This window comes from Triplophysa rosa, linkage group LG2, assembly GCF_024868665.1.
Source record: "Triplophysa rosa linkage group LG2, Trosa_1v2, whole genome shotgun sequence".
Lineage (NCBI taxonomy): Eukaryota > Metazoa > Chordata > Actinopteri > Cypriniformes > Nemacheilidae > Triplophysa > Triplophysa rosa.
In genome coordinates, this window is record NC_079891.1 from 30,649,078 (window position 1) to 30,666,032 (window position 16,955).

Below are 16,955 nucleotides of genomic sequence, written 5' to 3' on the forward strand. Positions count from 1 at the left end.
TCCTAATATTGTCCTATCCTAACCAATGTTACATCAATGGAAAGCTTATTTATTTGATGTATATCAGATGATGTATAATTATCAATTGTAAAAAAATACCTTTATGACTGGTTTTGTGGTTTTGCGTTGCTATGTTGAATGAATCATAGATTATTGACATTGCACTATGACTATAACATTAAAATGTTAATTCTCCAGACTGATGAATGAGAGAAGGGAGATGTGCATCGGTACTTCCCTGTTCCTTCGTATTCCTCTCCCCTTAGAAACTAGAGCACTCAGCAACCTGCAGGAAAGAGACCAAACACTCATCTATCTTCCCCGAGTGTGTGTGTGTGTGTGTGTGTGTGTGTGTGTATGTGAGTGTGTTTTGTAAAGTGTGTGTGCGCTCTCCTTGCACTCCATTTGTTTACCTCCCAGAGTCCTTATTGAATGAGGACGGATGGCTCTAACTCTGAGAGACTGAAGGAGTGTGGGAGATTCAGGCAGATTTATTTACTCTGATCTACCGTGCCACTATTTTTATTGTACAAAAGGTTTGGAATAATATGGCTGCCTCGTTTGTGTTGCTAAGGCTAAATACACACAATTAAAATATTTTCACACTTTTAATTGGAAAACATTACAACTTGATGGCCTGATTCTGAAGACACAATAATAATATTCACACCTATTTTATATTTGACAGTGTTGTATCCTAGTACACTAACTTTTCAGTGTGGAAATGATATCCGAAGAAGTAAAAAAGTGGAAAGAAAGAATGAAAATGACTTGCACTTTATACATATACAGTATATACTGTATTGACATTTTTGTATATTCCAATCTTTGCATATAGATTTTAACATTTTAGTTTAAAATATAGAACCGCAATCAGCGGCTCACTCCACCCCTCCCTTTCAAAGCACTACGGTGGCTGACACAGAACTAAGATGTCGTCATCAATAATACAATAAGGCACAGTAAAAAAGTAATTCATAACAAAAAATGTTGAATCCAGCTTTGACTCTGGTTTCTTTCCATCTAACAGTGGAGCTGAAGTTCAATCTGGATCAATATGTGAACAAGCGATATCCAGGCCTGGTGAAGATCGTGAGGAACAGTAAGCGAGAGGGTCTCATACGGGCGAGAATTCACGGCTGGAACGCTGCCACCGCTCCTGTCGTGGGCTTCTTTGATGCCCACGTGGAGTTCAACACAGCCTGGTGAGTGGGATTCTGTATTTTATCCGAATTTATCCAAAAAGATTTACATATAAATTGATCAGTTTACACATTCCCTGGCTGTCGAACCCGAGCTCCAGGAGGGGTTGAAGCATAACATTTTTTGGAGAACACTTTACAATAAGGTGCTATTTGTTAACAGTGGTAAATGCATTAGCTAACATCAGCTGACAATGAACAATTTCGTTTTTCAGCATTTCTTGATCCTTTTTAATATTAGTTCATGTCAATACAATTATTCATGTTCATTCATGGTGCATTAACTAATGTTAACAGACACCACTTTTGATTTGAAAAATGTTTTAGTAAATGCTGAAATGAACATGAACTAAGATTAAAAAATGCTGTAGAAGAATTGATCATGTTAGCTAATGCAACTGTAACTAACTGTTAACAAATAGCACCTTATTGTGAAGTGTTACCCATTTTTCTTTTCCTATGAATAGAATAGAATAGAATAGAATAGAATAGAATAGAATAGAATAGAATAGAATGAGCTTTATTGGCCAAGTATGTTTCCACATACGAGGAATTTTTTATAGTGACAGAAGCTCCACAGTGAAACAGAAAGACAGCAACAGGACAGAACACAGATGAAAAAAAATAATAAAAATAATAATATACAATAATATAGAAATAGGCAATGTACAAAACAGCAAAAACACAATATACAATATAGACCTATTAGACCTATTAGGCCTACTGTTAGTCAGTGTAGGTAATAAAAACCATGAAACATCTTTGATGTGCTGAGCTCTTGAGTTTTCACTGCACTGGCAAAAGTGAACTAAAGCATCCTTTGCATGTCACCTTCTTTAAGCCAACAGTAATGAATTCTCATTAAGAACTCCCACTAGGGTAGTATGACCTCCATTTGGGAATTATGGATTAACCATTAATGAGCTTTTCCTCTTTGTTCCACAACATAAACATTTAATGGAGAGATGATCACTGAAGGAAGCCTCCGTCTCTGGAACACGATGCTGAATCTGCGGTCGGAAAATTTGTTTAGTCTTTGTTTTGAAGCCAACACCTCAGTATAAATTCATTATAGTTTCATTATTAAACCTTACCACATGGAAAACAGATTATTATTTCATTTAAATCTTTCTTTGTTCTATGTGAGGTAAAAGTGTAAAACGAGTAGTTCATCTGAGAAAGCAAGAGACGACTCAGAATAGGTCTGCATTTTAAATCATTTCGCACTTTTTTAGTATGTGTTTATTCTCCCCCGAGGTCCACTTAGAGTTTCTTAGTAAAGTTTTTTGTGCAGTCATAATTTAGTTTTCTGTGACCTTTTATCGACCTGTACTCTGACCCAGAAAAAATAAACAGGCTGCCGCTCCTTTAAGAAATGCCACCGTTCGCATGCGTAATGAAAAACGCCTCTGCGGGCTTTCTCAAACTTTAATCACACATGAGCTGCAGCTTTGCCGTCAGTTCTAATAAAGTTTAAACTGCAACGGCCTCCCAAAACCGTATGTTACAGAAAGCCCAGTTTTATAATAGACCAAACTTTAGATTTAGTTGTGCCACGATATATTTCCACACAAACATTTTGTCAAAGGCAAGTAATGTCTGCAAAAAGCAGCCTGTAAATGCATTTTCATTTGAAAGTGATGTGTACGTTTTGTCTTGATTGTGGCGGCGGTAATTCATCAAATGTCGATCAAGCTGTTTTTTACTTTGAAAAGAGCAATGCTGTGCATTCTCTGCAAATTATGAGTCTACAGCGTCTTCCATAGTCTGCCACATGGGGAAATGTACGTACATGCCTACTAAATCCTCAGGTCTCTGACAGTATTTCATTATTAATAAAACACGTTTAACCTTTACGTGTAGCCCAGCACAGCGGCCAGTAGTCGGGTAGAATTATATGTGATTGTATGAATACAGTAGGAGGTCGCTGTATGAACAGAATTGATTATTCATGACTTGGGCCTTTTGTCCCCTGCTGCAGGATTCTGAAATGCTGTTTGTGAGTCTGCGTCATTTGTAATTGTAAAAAATATACATAGAATGTAAATGTTTTTTTATTTACATATTATTTTTTGTTTTTGGCATTCTGCAGCTATTTTCCAAATATGAAATGGTTCAAATGAAATACATAAGGTTAAGACTAAAAAATCGTAAGAAAGAAATAATAAAGAGGAAATAATCACTAAAAAGATTGAACTTGGATCACCTTTTCCGTTATAACCTGCATGATGTAGCTAGTTTTTTTCCCAGATTTTCAGTCTGGACTTGTTGCAGAAAGTCTGTGCCAGTCTGCAGATTTGATCAGTTAGTGTGTTTCTTATTTGAAACTTTCAAAAAGTCTAAGTTTAAAAAAAATTAACTCTGTAAAGATTAAAAAAAATCTGTTCAGATTTTAAAAGTCTTGTAGTGTATTCATCTGAAAATCCTGTCCTGTCTGTAACCTTTTGACCAGTGTTCCATTCTTGACGTTCCTTTCTTTCTTTCCCATTCTTCTCAACATGCCGATTCTGTGATTTTTCATCTCTGTGCCTCCATCTCTCTCTCTCTCTCTCTCATATTTTCTCCATGCTTCTTTGCCTCAGGTTTCTGAGCTCTGTTTCATTTAAACGGAAAAACACACAGATACACCAGACAACCTGAAATTCACTATATGTGGTATTAAATTCTCTGAGCGTTCAATAACAAAACCAAAAAAAATCTGTTCAGAAAATTTGTAGGTGTATGTCCCACAAAAGTACACTCTTAAAAATAAAGGTGCTTCACGATGACACAGAAGAACATTTTTGTCTAAAGGGTTCCATAAAGAACCTTTGACATCCAAAGAACCTCTCTGTTCCACAAAAAGGTTCTTTAAAGAACCTTTGACTTATCTGTAATGGTTCTTTGTGGAACCAGAAGCAGTTCCTCTATGGCATCGCTGTGAAGAACCTTTTAGCACCTTTATTTTTAAGAGTGTATATACATGCTCTGTTGTTCATTATCTACTCCGGTGGGTAGAACTTTTGATGTTTTTTGTACAATATGTGAATTGTATATATTTTTTAGAATTTAAAACTCTAAGATGTCTGTTTCATATGCAGAAATGTCCCATCAGTGGGCCAAATAATTACAGCTTCAGTGAATATTGACAAATGTATCAAAGGGTTGACATACAGCTGCGGAAAAAATTAAGAAACTGTTCCAAAGTTTCATTTAATCATCATTTCTAGATGTATTGTGGTCATTCCATTCCAACAAAATCAAACCTCAGGAGTGACAAAGTCATTTAACAGCAATGTGATAAACTGACAGCATGACAAGACACATGAAAACTGTGATAAAAATCAAGGTTATAACATAAAAACTATTTTTGAACTTAAATACATGTAGAAATATTACTGTTGTATTGCTTAAAAGTGAATATGAACTTGATTCCTTTGCAGTGTTTGAGGTCTGAAAAAAAAATCAATCTTTTCTGTTATTTTGACCTGTTTCTCCAGTTTTAATTTTCTCAGATAAATGCAATTAGAAACAATATTTTTATTTAAAATTCGAGAGAAATATTGTTAATAGTTCACAGAATAAAAAAAGATAATTTTATCTAAACCTACACTCTAAAAACAGTGTTAAAAACAAGACATTTAAAAAAAAACAGCTGTATGTCTTAATTTTCAGGTGGTTTCTCTCTAGTAATGCTTCGTCCATCTTGGGCTTGACTGACGTGGATCTAAACTATCATTGTATGGGAAAGATCTGTGTTCCAAGTAAAACAATTGTGGAGAGACACAAGTATGAGTAAATATTTTTATTTTTTGGATGAACTACTATATAGTTCAATATTTTGTCCTCTCTCACTGTTTTATGTGTATTTTTATACATTAAATGCAGTGTAATTTGCAGTCATGTGCTGCTTTTATGGAGAATATTTTAAATAGATGTAAAGGTGTCTTTCGCCCTGCACTAAGAAGTTTTCTTTTGAGTTTCTTTGACAGAAGCCGTTTGTTCATAGAGGGCAGTTCACAGGTGAGAGGAATCAGAAAATGTTCAGCGCTCAATTTGATCCAACACATGACAAAGCAAGCTTTGAGTTTGAGTTGCCATATTCTGACAGGTGTAAGAGGTTAGCAAATGCATTATGTCACTTGTGAATTGTGCGCTATTTGAGTGGCTGTGATTGTTACATAGTAAAATTGGCAATAAATTAAAAGAGATGATATTTGAGCTAAATTAAATTAGTTATTTTTTTCATGTGACTTTGTCATAACTAATTATTTCAAGACGTTGACATTTCAGTTTCAGGGTCTCAGAGAGCTTTCTAATCTGAAAATGCACTTCCTTCCTGTAATGACTATCCATCTGTGCGGGGCATCCGTTAACTCCTCCCCTTCAACTGTCAGTCTGCTGCCAGTTCCATTTCAAAATGGAAACAGATGTTTTTATACATCCAATCAAATCGCAGAGAAAGACGAAAGCCACAGCCACTATTTTTCTCATTAGAAATTCCATTTCACTCGGAAATGCGTCAAAATACGGGAGTAAAAACGATCGCAACTTCCGGTTCACGGGGACTTTGAAGGATAAAGAAAACATATCAAAGCAAACATAACAATGACTTGATATTGCATATCCGTTTTAAGACTGCATGTACATTCTTTGGATTATAAATATTAATTAGGTTACTAAACGGTCTAGCGAGGTCACCTGTCAAAACTAATGTGGTATGCATGCAAACTGTGTGCCATAGTTACCAAAAGAAACTCTTTCCAAGAGATTTTCAAAGTATGCATTCATGCATGTACTGTAGGATGCATACTATCAGAGAGTATTTTTACTCTCAATTAAGTATCAAGTATCTGTTCGTTTTCAGAGTGTAGTTACTTTTGAAAACTGTACTTCCCTACATTATAAAACAGCCTATATCATATACTTAGCTACATTTGATAAATACAGGGTAGTTGACCAATAAACTGTACACGTGTCCTACGGTGCGACATAGCAAAAATGTAAAATGAATATAAATCATATTATTATTATTATTATAAATAATTAATATAAAAAAGAAAAAATATGTATATATAAATATTAAGTTATTTTATTTGAGTAAAAGTAAGATTGTAGATTTTTAATGTGCTAAGGTAAACACACGTAAAAAAATGTATTTTTAGAAATGTAGTGTAAAATGTATAATATGCTTTATATTGTATTGTCAAATTTTCCAAGTGTAAAAACACTGATAAAGATACTTGAGAAATATACATGAGTAAAAATACTCAAGTGCTTTACACCTCTGTATACTATGAATTCAGAAACTTAGCATTGCAGTGCTTTGACAACACTTTAAAAAGTAAAAAAGTGTATTTTGAAAGTAACACACCCTCCACAGCTACAGTGATGATTCCATTTCCTTAAGATTATTGTATATTTCACATGCACAGTGTTGAAAAGCCCTTTGCTAACCTTCTGTCAGCCAATAAAACAAAACATATAGAGAGAAATGTATGCCATTTATTTCCAATTGATCTCTCATAAATTTTGCTCCGTTAAACTCAACTGTAAACTCTTATCTTATGCAAAACATGCGCATACAGCCCCTATTTTTACATTCTGGACGTTCAAGGTCTCTGTTTGGAGCAGCGGTTACAGTTGCTGTTTATGGAAGAGGGATATTAGAGCTTCTTCAGCAGTACTGGGTTGTAATTAGATTACTGACTGGGCCATCACTTAAAGGGCAGCTTTTATTCTCTCTGACCTCAGCGTCTCAATGAAAACATTAATCAATACGCAGCTTTTACGGGTCTGATCTTTTCAGGAGCACGCATGAACTTTTTATGCAGTCCTCCAAGGATTCGTGGCCTTGATCCTCACAATGAAACCCTTTCTGTATGTAGGTCGATTACACCATTGGAATCACCTTTCGATTGCTCGGACTTAATCGTTGACTTCTCGAGTAATGTTTAATGGTAATGGTTCAAAGATCACCCAGTGCAGGGACTGAACACAGTATTGATTATTACACCAGATCGTTAACCATTAGACTGAACCTCCCAACAATGGGTTTAAAATGATTTTACAAATGATTTATTTTTAAATACATTTGAGATTTTATATTTTTAGGTAAACACTTTTAGGTAAATGAGATCAGGGGAAAGTGTCTGGACTGCACATTTTACCATTGTATTTTTGGCTCATAACCATATGGACCCCTACATGGGGTGTTCCATATGTCGGTAAGTATCATGGTTAGGTTTGTAAAACATTATTCATATGGGATATTGGCGGTGTGTGAGCTCAGAACCGGAGACCTGTGCTGTTTTCTCTTGTTTGCACGCCCTGTTGAAGACTTCCCAGAACTGCTTTACATAATTGTTGATTCACCTTTTACCACACTAATCTACTGGAACTTGATGGAGAACTCCAGATGGAAAATGTGAAGTGATTAGAGCTAATGAAGTATGAGGGATGAGCTTTTCTGGAGTCAGTCAAACGGAAGATCCAAACACAGGACTTGCAAATGGAGCTAAAACCTCACAGTGAAAGGTGATGTCCCTGCACAAGATCCCGTTCCTTATCTAGAGTTTCATAGATATTGCAATGAAAATTATGTCATGCATTATTTTGGCTTTGATAATCATGAGTGAAATCTGATATTTTGCCTGAATAAGTATGATGTTGTACAAAAGTCTTAGGGCACAACCAGCCTTGTTGTTTTGGAATGTTGTTTTAATGACCATCCATATTAATTTTTCAGTCTCTTTATTAAGAGACAAACAGAAAATACAGAAGGTAGGCTATGTACAATGTACAGTCTGCTGCTATGTACGAGCAGCAGACTTTTTTGTTGTTGTTGATACTGCATGGGTTGTTGAAAAATAAACCGTACCATGATACCAGATTTTTTTAATGCAAAGCAACAAGGACCGATACACTCTAAATATGTAGTGTTGTTTCAACCCGTGCTTGTAGAAATATGGACAATGGGTCCATACAACCCAACATTTTTTTTGTGTGTGTACATTTGATGTAGGAATCAAATCCGTGTGGCAAGCCAAAGAAATGTTATTAAACCAATAGGTAACTTAATGTTTTAGACCTAATTCATAGTGAAAGTGAAAGACACAAATTTTTGATAAAAATGACATATATTAATAATAATAGTTAATAATGTGGTTCTCACAAATTCAGTGGAGACGAATGGATATACTAACGATTTCTTCAGATATATTATAGACTTCCTTGGGCTACGTGCGAATAACACTAAAATTATGTTCTGCTGATTTTTTAACACGGCATTGTTTAATACTGCATCCATTTCATACATTGAACCTGTGTCTAGGGCATCTCTCATTTGTCTTTATATAACGGATGTTTTAATTTGTTTGTTTGTTTTTCCAGTGAATCAACATTACTCAAGTCTTGATCTGTTTTAAATTGTCCTCCGATTGCTGTTAATACACATTTAGAGGATTTATTTGGAGGGTGGGCGTAATCTGGGTCCAGGAAAACACCACTTAGTGAGGTTGGATTTGAATAAACTGTGGCACTGAGAGGAAATGAGGCCTGATTAGTTGTGTACTTGAAAATAAAAGGACCATTAATCACAAACAGCGAGTGATAATTCATTGTGTTAATAGGTAAACAAAGAATATGGCAAAAGTGGGCAGTCGTCAATCTAATGTAATGATTTTACTGTCTAAACTCATTACGGCTATTTTTAGAGCAAAGTTTTGCAAAGCGAGATGCTGTGAGGTTGACGGACTTGCTCTCGGGAACATTTTGTTACTTTAAAAAATAAAGAGGTAAACATTTAAAAGGATGACGCGAACATAGCTTTACTGTGACAAGCTGCATGTCCAAAGGCGATAAATCTAACTCGCCTTGTAAGCTGTTCAGGAGATCCGTAATGTGCTTAAAAACAGCATGTCAGAAATTAAATCCTCTATCCGAAAAATACTGCTTCGGGGAATATTTTGCCCTAGCCTGAAAGAGCTAAGCTTTTTAACCAGGCATTTTTTGGGGCACACGCAAACAGTTCATGGGGTCCTCAGTGAGTGAGGCAAGATTTCATTTTCTGATAGAGGCACATGAGAAGACGTTTCCTAATTCTAGATATGTCACACAGTCGTTGGACTAATCCTCTGTGGACTGTGTTCCTGGGCTATCTGTAAAAGCAAAGGACAGGAAGGATACAGCGAAACTAACTTCCCAAAGATGACATGTCAAGTCAAGTGAAATGAGAGATAGAGGAGAAGTCATGAGCATTTGAAGCGAGTTTGATTCTTGCGTTTGACAGACTTTTAGCAAGTATATGATATAACATTCCTCTACAGAAGGTTTTTACTAAAATGTATACAATACAGCTGTACGTCTCATATTGACCGATTTTTTATTTCATCTGTTATAACAGCAATAGAATTACATAAAATAATTGGTAACACTTGAAGGGGTATTCATAAGACTGACATGACACTTTCATAATCATGACATGACACATACACACATACAAGGTTTCAGAAGGACAGCAGCAATATCACAATATGCATTTGCAATGGCTTGCAACAACGTTGTCAGATTAGTTTTTTTTTGTACCGCAACAGTAAAACATGGCTGGTCACTTTCAGAAATAATGATGCTTTCTTTTCCAAGAAAGAATATGAAACGTGTGTTGGTTACATAATTGTTAGTTTTTACATATATTTTATTGTAATTTAAATTGGTCTTACCAATACCAAAGGTATTATTATTCTATTGCATATTGCATTTAGCAGGTATCGCTTATCATATTTTTCTTCAAAATCATGCAGCCTAGTACACTCTTAAAAATAAAGGCTCTCGTAAAGTGTTCTTTGTCAGGCTGTATGATTTCATAAAGAACTTTTAACGTCCACAAAACCGTTTTATTGCTTAAAAGGTTTTTTGTAGTGAAGAGATCTACAGACTATAAAAAGCCTTTGAAAGTTTGTTTAGGGAATCAGACAATGTTTATTTTATGGCTGCAAAGAGCCCTTTTTAGCACTTTCACTTTTGAGAGTGTTTAACACTAAATGCAGATTTAACTTTTATTCAATCTTGTTATATATCTGTCATTTTTTTGTTTATTCCTCTGCTGAAGAGATTTAGGTGTATCCTGTGGTTAAAATAATTTATCACTCGCTGCGTCTCAATTCGAAGGCTGCGTCCTCCGGAGGTCGCAATTGTCGAGCGCATAGGTTGTCTCATTTCAGTTAAAAAAACATTTTAAAATTAATATTTATTGCTCAAGATGTAATTGTTGTAGTTTCATTCTTACCTTGAAATGTAATGGTTGCTTTTCTGAAATAAAACCTGAATAAACCTCAATGACGTATGCAGCCAACAAATGCGACCTTTGAAGGGTGCAGCCTTCCAATTGAGATGCAACGACTGCTGCCCTTCTGCACGCTGCCCTTTTGCCCACTTTGTGTCCAATGGGATTGCTTTTATAATTACTCCTACCAATTACCAGCAGCAGCGTTAATACAGGATAAATCCAAGTTTAACAGAATTAAATTCAGTTTAAGGGCAGAAATGCAGGATGAAGCTGGGTGAATTGTATACAGTCGGTGACATATTTGTTTACGATTTTCAGTTCCTGTCTGTTTTTCTGTAAGATTTGAGCTTCTTTTCCTCTCTTCTGTTTGCTCCTGTCACACACTGTCCTGTGGAGCGATGTGTTTGTTTTGAGTCGAGCCTTACGTGTGTGCCAAGGTTCTGTGATACCTTAAAGTTGTTGTTTTTCCTCTCTCTTTTTCTTTTGTTTTCAGTTTGTGATTTGCCGGCGTGATCGTGGCCCATAACATTTTTTTTCATGCCTGTGTTTTGACAGGTTATATATTCCGGCTTTTGGTTGGTCTGAATAATAAAAAGGAGCATTACAATATAATAAATCGTTCCCTATATGTATGTTCCCTATGGGTTTTGTAGATGTATGTTGGTACGTTTTTTTGTGGGTTGTTTTTTGTTTTATTCATGGTCATAGATTTTTGAGTGAGCTAAACTAGATACGAGAGTCATATTTTTGAAAGAAGCCCTAACCATGGATCTAGCAGAGGAATGAAAACAAGAGGGCTTAAATATACAAGGACAAATGGATTACCAAGATGCACCTATAGGACATGATTAATGCAGGAAACACAAGATACTGCAAAACAACATATCAAATGCAACAATAACCAATATCCCTTTGACTAAAATAAGATCACACAATGGGATCAAGCTTATGAAAAATGTATGAATGTAATGTATTCTCTTATGTGTGCTTTTGATGTGGTGGTCCATTTAGCAATCACTTTTGCTAAATTTGTACCCAGTTTCATCATCATCATTTTTTTATTTCTGTTGGCAGAGTTTTATTTTCTCAAATCCACTTCTAACCACTGTAGTTCCCTTTATAAATACAATTTCTATTAAAGGGGGGTTCAACACGCTTTATGCATTCTGACTTCTTTTCACTGTTAAACATGCTGGATTCTCATGCTAAACAAAGTGTCAAAAAACGAGTTGGACGTATAACACCATATTTCTATGCCAAATACACTCCCTCAGCTTTCGTATAGGTTTCGGAAAGTTTTTTTCAAACATGGCTCTTGGTTACGTAACAGAGGTCCTTATTCCTTTCATGGGCATTTTCCACCGGAAAAGCACACGAGCATCGTTAGCCAACAATGGTCGCTAGTTCCGTCATTCCAGCGTAGTTCAACGATTTAAGTGTTTTCCAAAACTATCGTTCCAATGATCAATCGCAAACAGCATCGCAAAGTTGCGTGATTGGAACTACAGGTCTAGAGCTGTGGTTAGAAGCATTGTTCCTTATCATTATAACATGTAGACTTACATGCATCAAGCTTTTGATCAAAGTAAGCAAGCAACACGCAGTGCATTCTATATCCATCATTCTAAATATATACAAATTAAATTGGACATGATTGTCAAGAAAATAGAAGCGCCGTTGTTTAAAAAGTGCGCGTGCGCATGACATGCGTGCTCTATGACCCTGGGGAATCCCTGGGTGGAATGACGTGGGAGGACACTTATAAATGTATTAAATATCGTGAAATAAAACAACAGATAACAAAAATAGAATAATAAAAGTAGTCCTTAAAGGTGCAGTTTGTAACAATTTTGCAGTAAAATATCCAAAAACCACTAGGCTAGTGTTATATAGTTTGTTCAGCTGAGTACTTACAATATCTCAAATGTTTCCAACTACTTGTAAATCGTGAGAAATTCGGCATTCTAAACAGTGACACGGGGCTGTCTCCTCTCAATGGCGTCATATCGCGTTCCCCTTTGTTAACCGCCTTTAGTGATGTAGAAACCGCATGACAACAGTGTCGTGGACAAATGCGAAAGTAGTGTCTAGCATCTAGCAAGCTACTAGCTTGTTTCGAGCAGTCACTTATTTATGGACCACAATTATTCGCAACATTTATAAAACTTCAAACCTCATCCGCTAACATGATTTCTCTTTCCCGTCGTATTGATGGCCATCAGCGGTGGAGTTGAAGACAACAGATCCCATCATTCCACGCTCTTTCACAGCGTCATCAAGCTATGCCATTGTTGTTGTCTTGATTGTGTGCCCTCTAGTGGCGGTTTTTACAAACTGTAACTTTAAATGCAATGTATGTTGTTTACAGCAAGAATTTGACATTCATTCGATCTGAACGTATTTATAAGTAGACATCCACCACCTGAGTGGCGTCATCGTCTAGATTACTGAACCCACTTGGTTCAAACAATTGAACCAAGTGGGAAACAGTCGTAACAGTCATAACTACTGTACATCGGTAATTTCCCCAACGATGCATCGTACTATGGTGGTTAACCAGCGAGTTATGTCGTTGTTCAGGAAACGCACCCTAGAACGAGAGCGAGAGAGAAAGCATGCCCATCAATGTGCTTTGTTCCGGTTACGGAAGTTCTGCTGTGCCAGTGTGATTGTTTGTTCATTGCATTTTGGTAATGAAGGGTACTGAGTGGGTACTTACTGTACTGACTCACTCACTGGTACTGACCTATGATTGGGCATCCCGTTTAAATTTGCAAGTTTTTGCACACGTGCTGGCACATCAAGTACGGGATGGCTCTCATTATATTCCTCCTCCCATCCTATCGTCCATACCTGGATTTTTACACAGTTGGCCTTGCTCCGTACCCGTGACCAAGTTCCGGCGCTCCCTGGATTCGATTCCAGAGTGGATAATCCCCTTGGTTCCAACTGAGACGGTCCCGCTCTCCGGTGGACCTGTTTTTTCACCTCGCTTTCATCGTGGAGGAGTGTGTCTGAAACATCATCCTTCTCTACCCCGAGCAAAGCAACGCAAGGAATCTACCTCAAATCCTCGGTGTCTAAGGATGGCTTTGATCAACACCAGATCGGTGATTAACAAGACTTTCATTTTAAGTGACTTGTTTTCCTGGATTTTTTAGTTCTCACTGAGACCTGGCTCTGTCCTGGTGATTTGAGCCCTATCTCTGAACTTTTGCCATCTAAATGTTTTTTAATTCCCCACGCACATCAGGTCAGGGTGGCGGACTTGTTTCTTTAAATAAAGATCATTTTACCTGTCGCTCAGTGGTGAGCAAAAACAGCAGCTTTATACAGAGTTTGTTGACTTCCTGGGTGACGTGACTCCGAAATAAGACAAGCTTCTTGTACTCGGTGACTTTAATGTTTATGTTTGCTGCATGAATGATCACTTAGCTAAGGAGTTTATCCATTTATTGAATGCTTTTGATTTTTCTATTGGGGTTAATGTTCCCACTCACAAAGGTGGCCATATACTTGACTTAGTGCTTATGCACGGGCCTAGTTTCTCTGATTTAGAAGTCTGTGAAAATGGGTTTTCCCACCATAAGACTGTTATGTTTACTGTCCCTTTTTCTGTTGCTGCACCTATAGTCTCAACCTGTGGCCGCCTTTCTCTGTGTATTACTCTTTCCACCAAAGACTAATTTTCTTAAATTTTTCATGAAGTTATGCCAGCTATTGTTGTTAGCATTGAGGTACTCCTCTCCAGGTTTAATTCCACCTGTTTTAATACTTTTTTGCCCTGTGGGGTTCCCCAGGGTTCCATTTTGGCTCCTTTTACTTTTTTCTCTCTATACGCGCCCTCTTGGCTCGATTTTTAGGAAACATGGGTTGTCTTTTCATTGTTATGCGGATGACACCCAGGTTTATTTGCCTGTTAAACTCAATTCTGTGGGTCTTGAGTCTCTTGAGTTTGGCGGATGTGAAGGCTTGGCTCTCATTAAATTGTTTAATTCTAAATGAAAATAAAATTATAGTTTTTAACCCGTCTGGATTTGGGTAGGATGTCTCCGAGTTTGAAATCATGGGTAAAAAACCTGGGTTTCATTTTTGATGATGGCTTAAAGTTTGACCGTCAAATAAATTCAGTTGTTAAAGCTTGCTTTTTTCAGCTGCGTCTGCTCTCAAAGCATTTTCTTTCTTTTAAAGATTTCGAAAAAGTAATTCACGCTTTTGTTTCATCTAGACTTGACTATTGTAACTCACTTTATTTTGGGATTAGCCAGACAGCTTTATCCCGCTTTCTCAGAATGCTGCGGCTCGACTTCTAAGTGGGGCTGAAAAGAGGGATCATATTACTACTATTTTACGCTCACTACATAGATTGCTTGTTCGTTTTAGAGTGGATTTTAAAATCTTGTTCCTCATTTATTAATCTCTAAATGGTTTGGCCCCTACTTATCTCTGTGAGTTACTGACTAAGTATCGACCTACTAGATCCCTTCGGTCTTCCAACCAGGATCTATTGTTTACCGCTAAATCGAGGATTAAGTGCAGAGGTGATCAGGTTTTGGAATGCCTTGCCACTATCCATTAGACAAGCTTGTTCTCTTAATATGTTTAAGTCCAGGCTAAAGACATTTCTATTTTCTCAAGCGTATGGCTGATTCGTATGATTTTATTGTTTGTGTTCTTGTTTGATTTTCCTTGTTTGTGTTTTTACTGGAAAGAACATTGGTCAACAGAAGTTGTAATTAATTGTGCTATATAATAAATTGTCATTGTCATTGTAATTGTCATGAATGTTATACAGTATATACAGTATATATAACGCTGGATTTGCAGATCGTTTAAACTGATAGTTGAAGCAAAATCTTTTCACCAATGCAGGATGGGATATCCATCAGTGTCCAAAGTAAGTGTGGAATCTCATCTGTACACCTGTAGTTTATTATAGCCCAGAGTGGATCCTTGGGGATCTTACATGTACCTGGTCGGGGCTATGATGCCAGTGGCCCAAGGACAGAATAAGATGAATGTGTAGATTCACAAGAGGGATGATTTCTCCTGCAAGGTTAGTGTATCGGTACCTTCTCACCTCCCCCACATATGCTGCATCCATCTCGTGCTATTTCAGAACTGTGCTTGGACAAAAGATCAGGCGTTGTCCAGTGTATGAAATTTAGCGTCATCTGGTAGTGAGGTTGCGAATTGCAACCAATGGCTCACTCCACCCCTCCCTTTCGCAGCACTACGGAGGCTGACACGGGGCTAAGATGTCGTCACTTTTTTGCTTCTTTGCCGAAGGAGATAACGTATTTACGAAACGTGCTCTGTAGAGCAGTTTGTCCGGCTACTGTAGAAACAACATGTCAAATTCCATGCAAGGGGACTGCGGTGTATGTAGATAGAAATAGCTCATTCTAAGGTAATAAAAACATAACACTTCATTATGTAAGGTCTTCATATGCCTCTGAAGACATCGTTATGTAAATTATATTGCATTTCTGTCAATAAATCCTCCAAAAGATTACACACAGCACCTTTAACTCTTTTTATTTCCAATATGTTTTTGGTCTTTTTTTATAAGAGACCTTAGGATGATTAGGTGGTTATAGGTGGTTTGAGGGATCGAGGAATGACACAAGGACCGTTTCCCCTCATGACAGACTGGTTGGCAGTAAACATACTCGTCAATCTCTATCCATTGATTCCTTTTAAAGGGCTCTGGTGTGCCAGATGGACATTTACTTTAAGAAACCTCTCAGCATGCTGTTTTTTTCGCTCACCGCCCCATTAAAACGCATCTCTTGCAGGTGATCATTGCATTAATGTGATTCAGCTTTTTAAGGATGACCTTAATAAATAAGCGAAGACAAAGAGGAAGGACATGAAGGATGAAATGTTATGAAGATGAAGCTGGAATAGTGACTCTTAAAACCACTCTCACATACCTTCTCTGGATCTGTTCCACATTTCTGGAATGATCTGCCCGCTGCTACAAGATCAGCAGATTCTGTAGCCATCTTTAGGAAAACACATCTCTTCCGTCAGCACCTGACCGATCAGATCTGACTTCTATTTCTTTTCTACCCTTTCTATCCTAAAAGAAAAAAATGCTTTTTGTTGTCCTTATGTTGTTCCAATTGCTTACCTCATTTGTAATTTGCTTTGGATTTTGTTAACAATATAAATTGTTATGGATTAAGAAAGTCTAAAATGTCATATAATTAGAATACATGTCCTATTTTTTTCCAAATATTCTCAATAACACATCTCATTAGATGTGTTAAAACAGCACAGTTATTTTTGACATGAATATATGTTTTTTAAAGGGGTCATATGGCTCGACTACGTGTTTTTCCATGTCTTTGGTGTGTTATAAATGGCCCATGCATGTATTAGACACGTAAAATTGCAAATATTAAAGTTTTGGAACAAAAGATGCATTCTATCTAAAAGCAAATGCTCACCCAGAGCTGCCTGAAACGCCTTGTGTAACCACA

General features: G+C 36.9%; 1 protein-coding gene across 1 annotated transcript in view; it reads left to right on the plus strand.

The window, feature by feature from the left end:
• galnt9 (polypeptide N-acetylgalactosaminyltransferase 9) overlaps positions 1–16,955 on the plus strand; it is a 75,366-nt gene that overhangs the window by 26,145 nt on the left and 32,266 nt on the right. Inside the window, exon 4 of the mRNA XM_057324345.1 lies at positions 1,031–1,205. Coding sequence (XP_057180328.1) covers positions 1,031–1,205 — 175 coding nt within the window. The remainder of the gene's footprint in view (positions 1–1,030; positions 1,206–16,955) is intronic.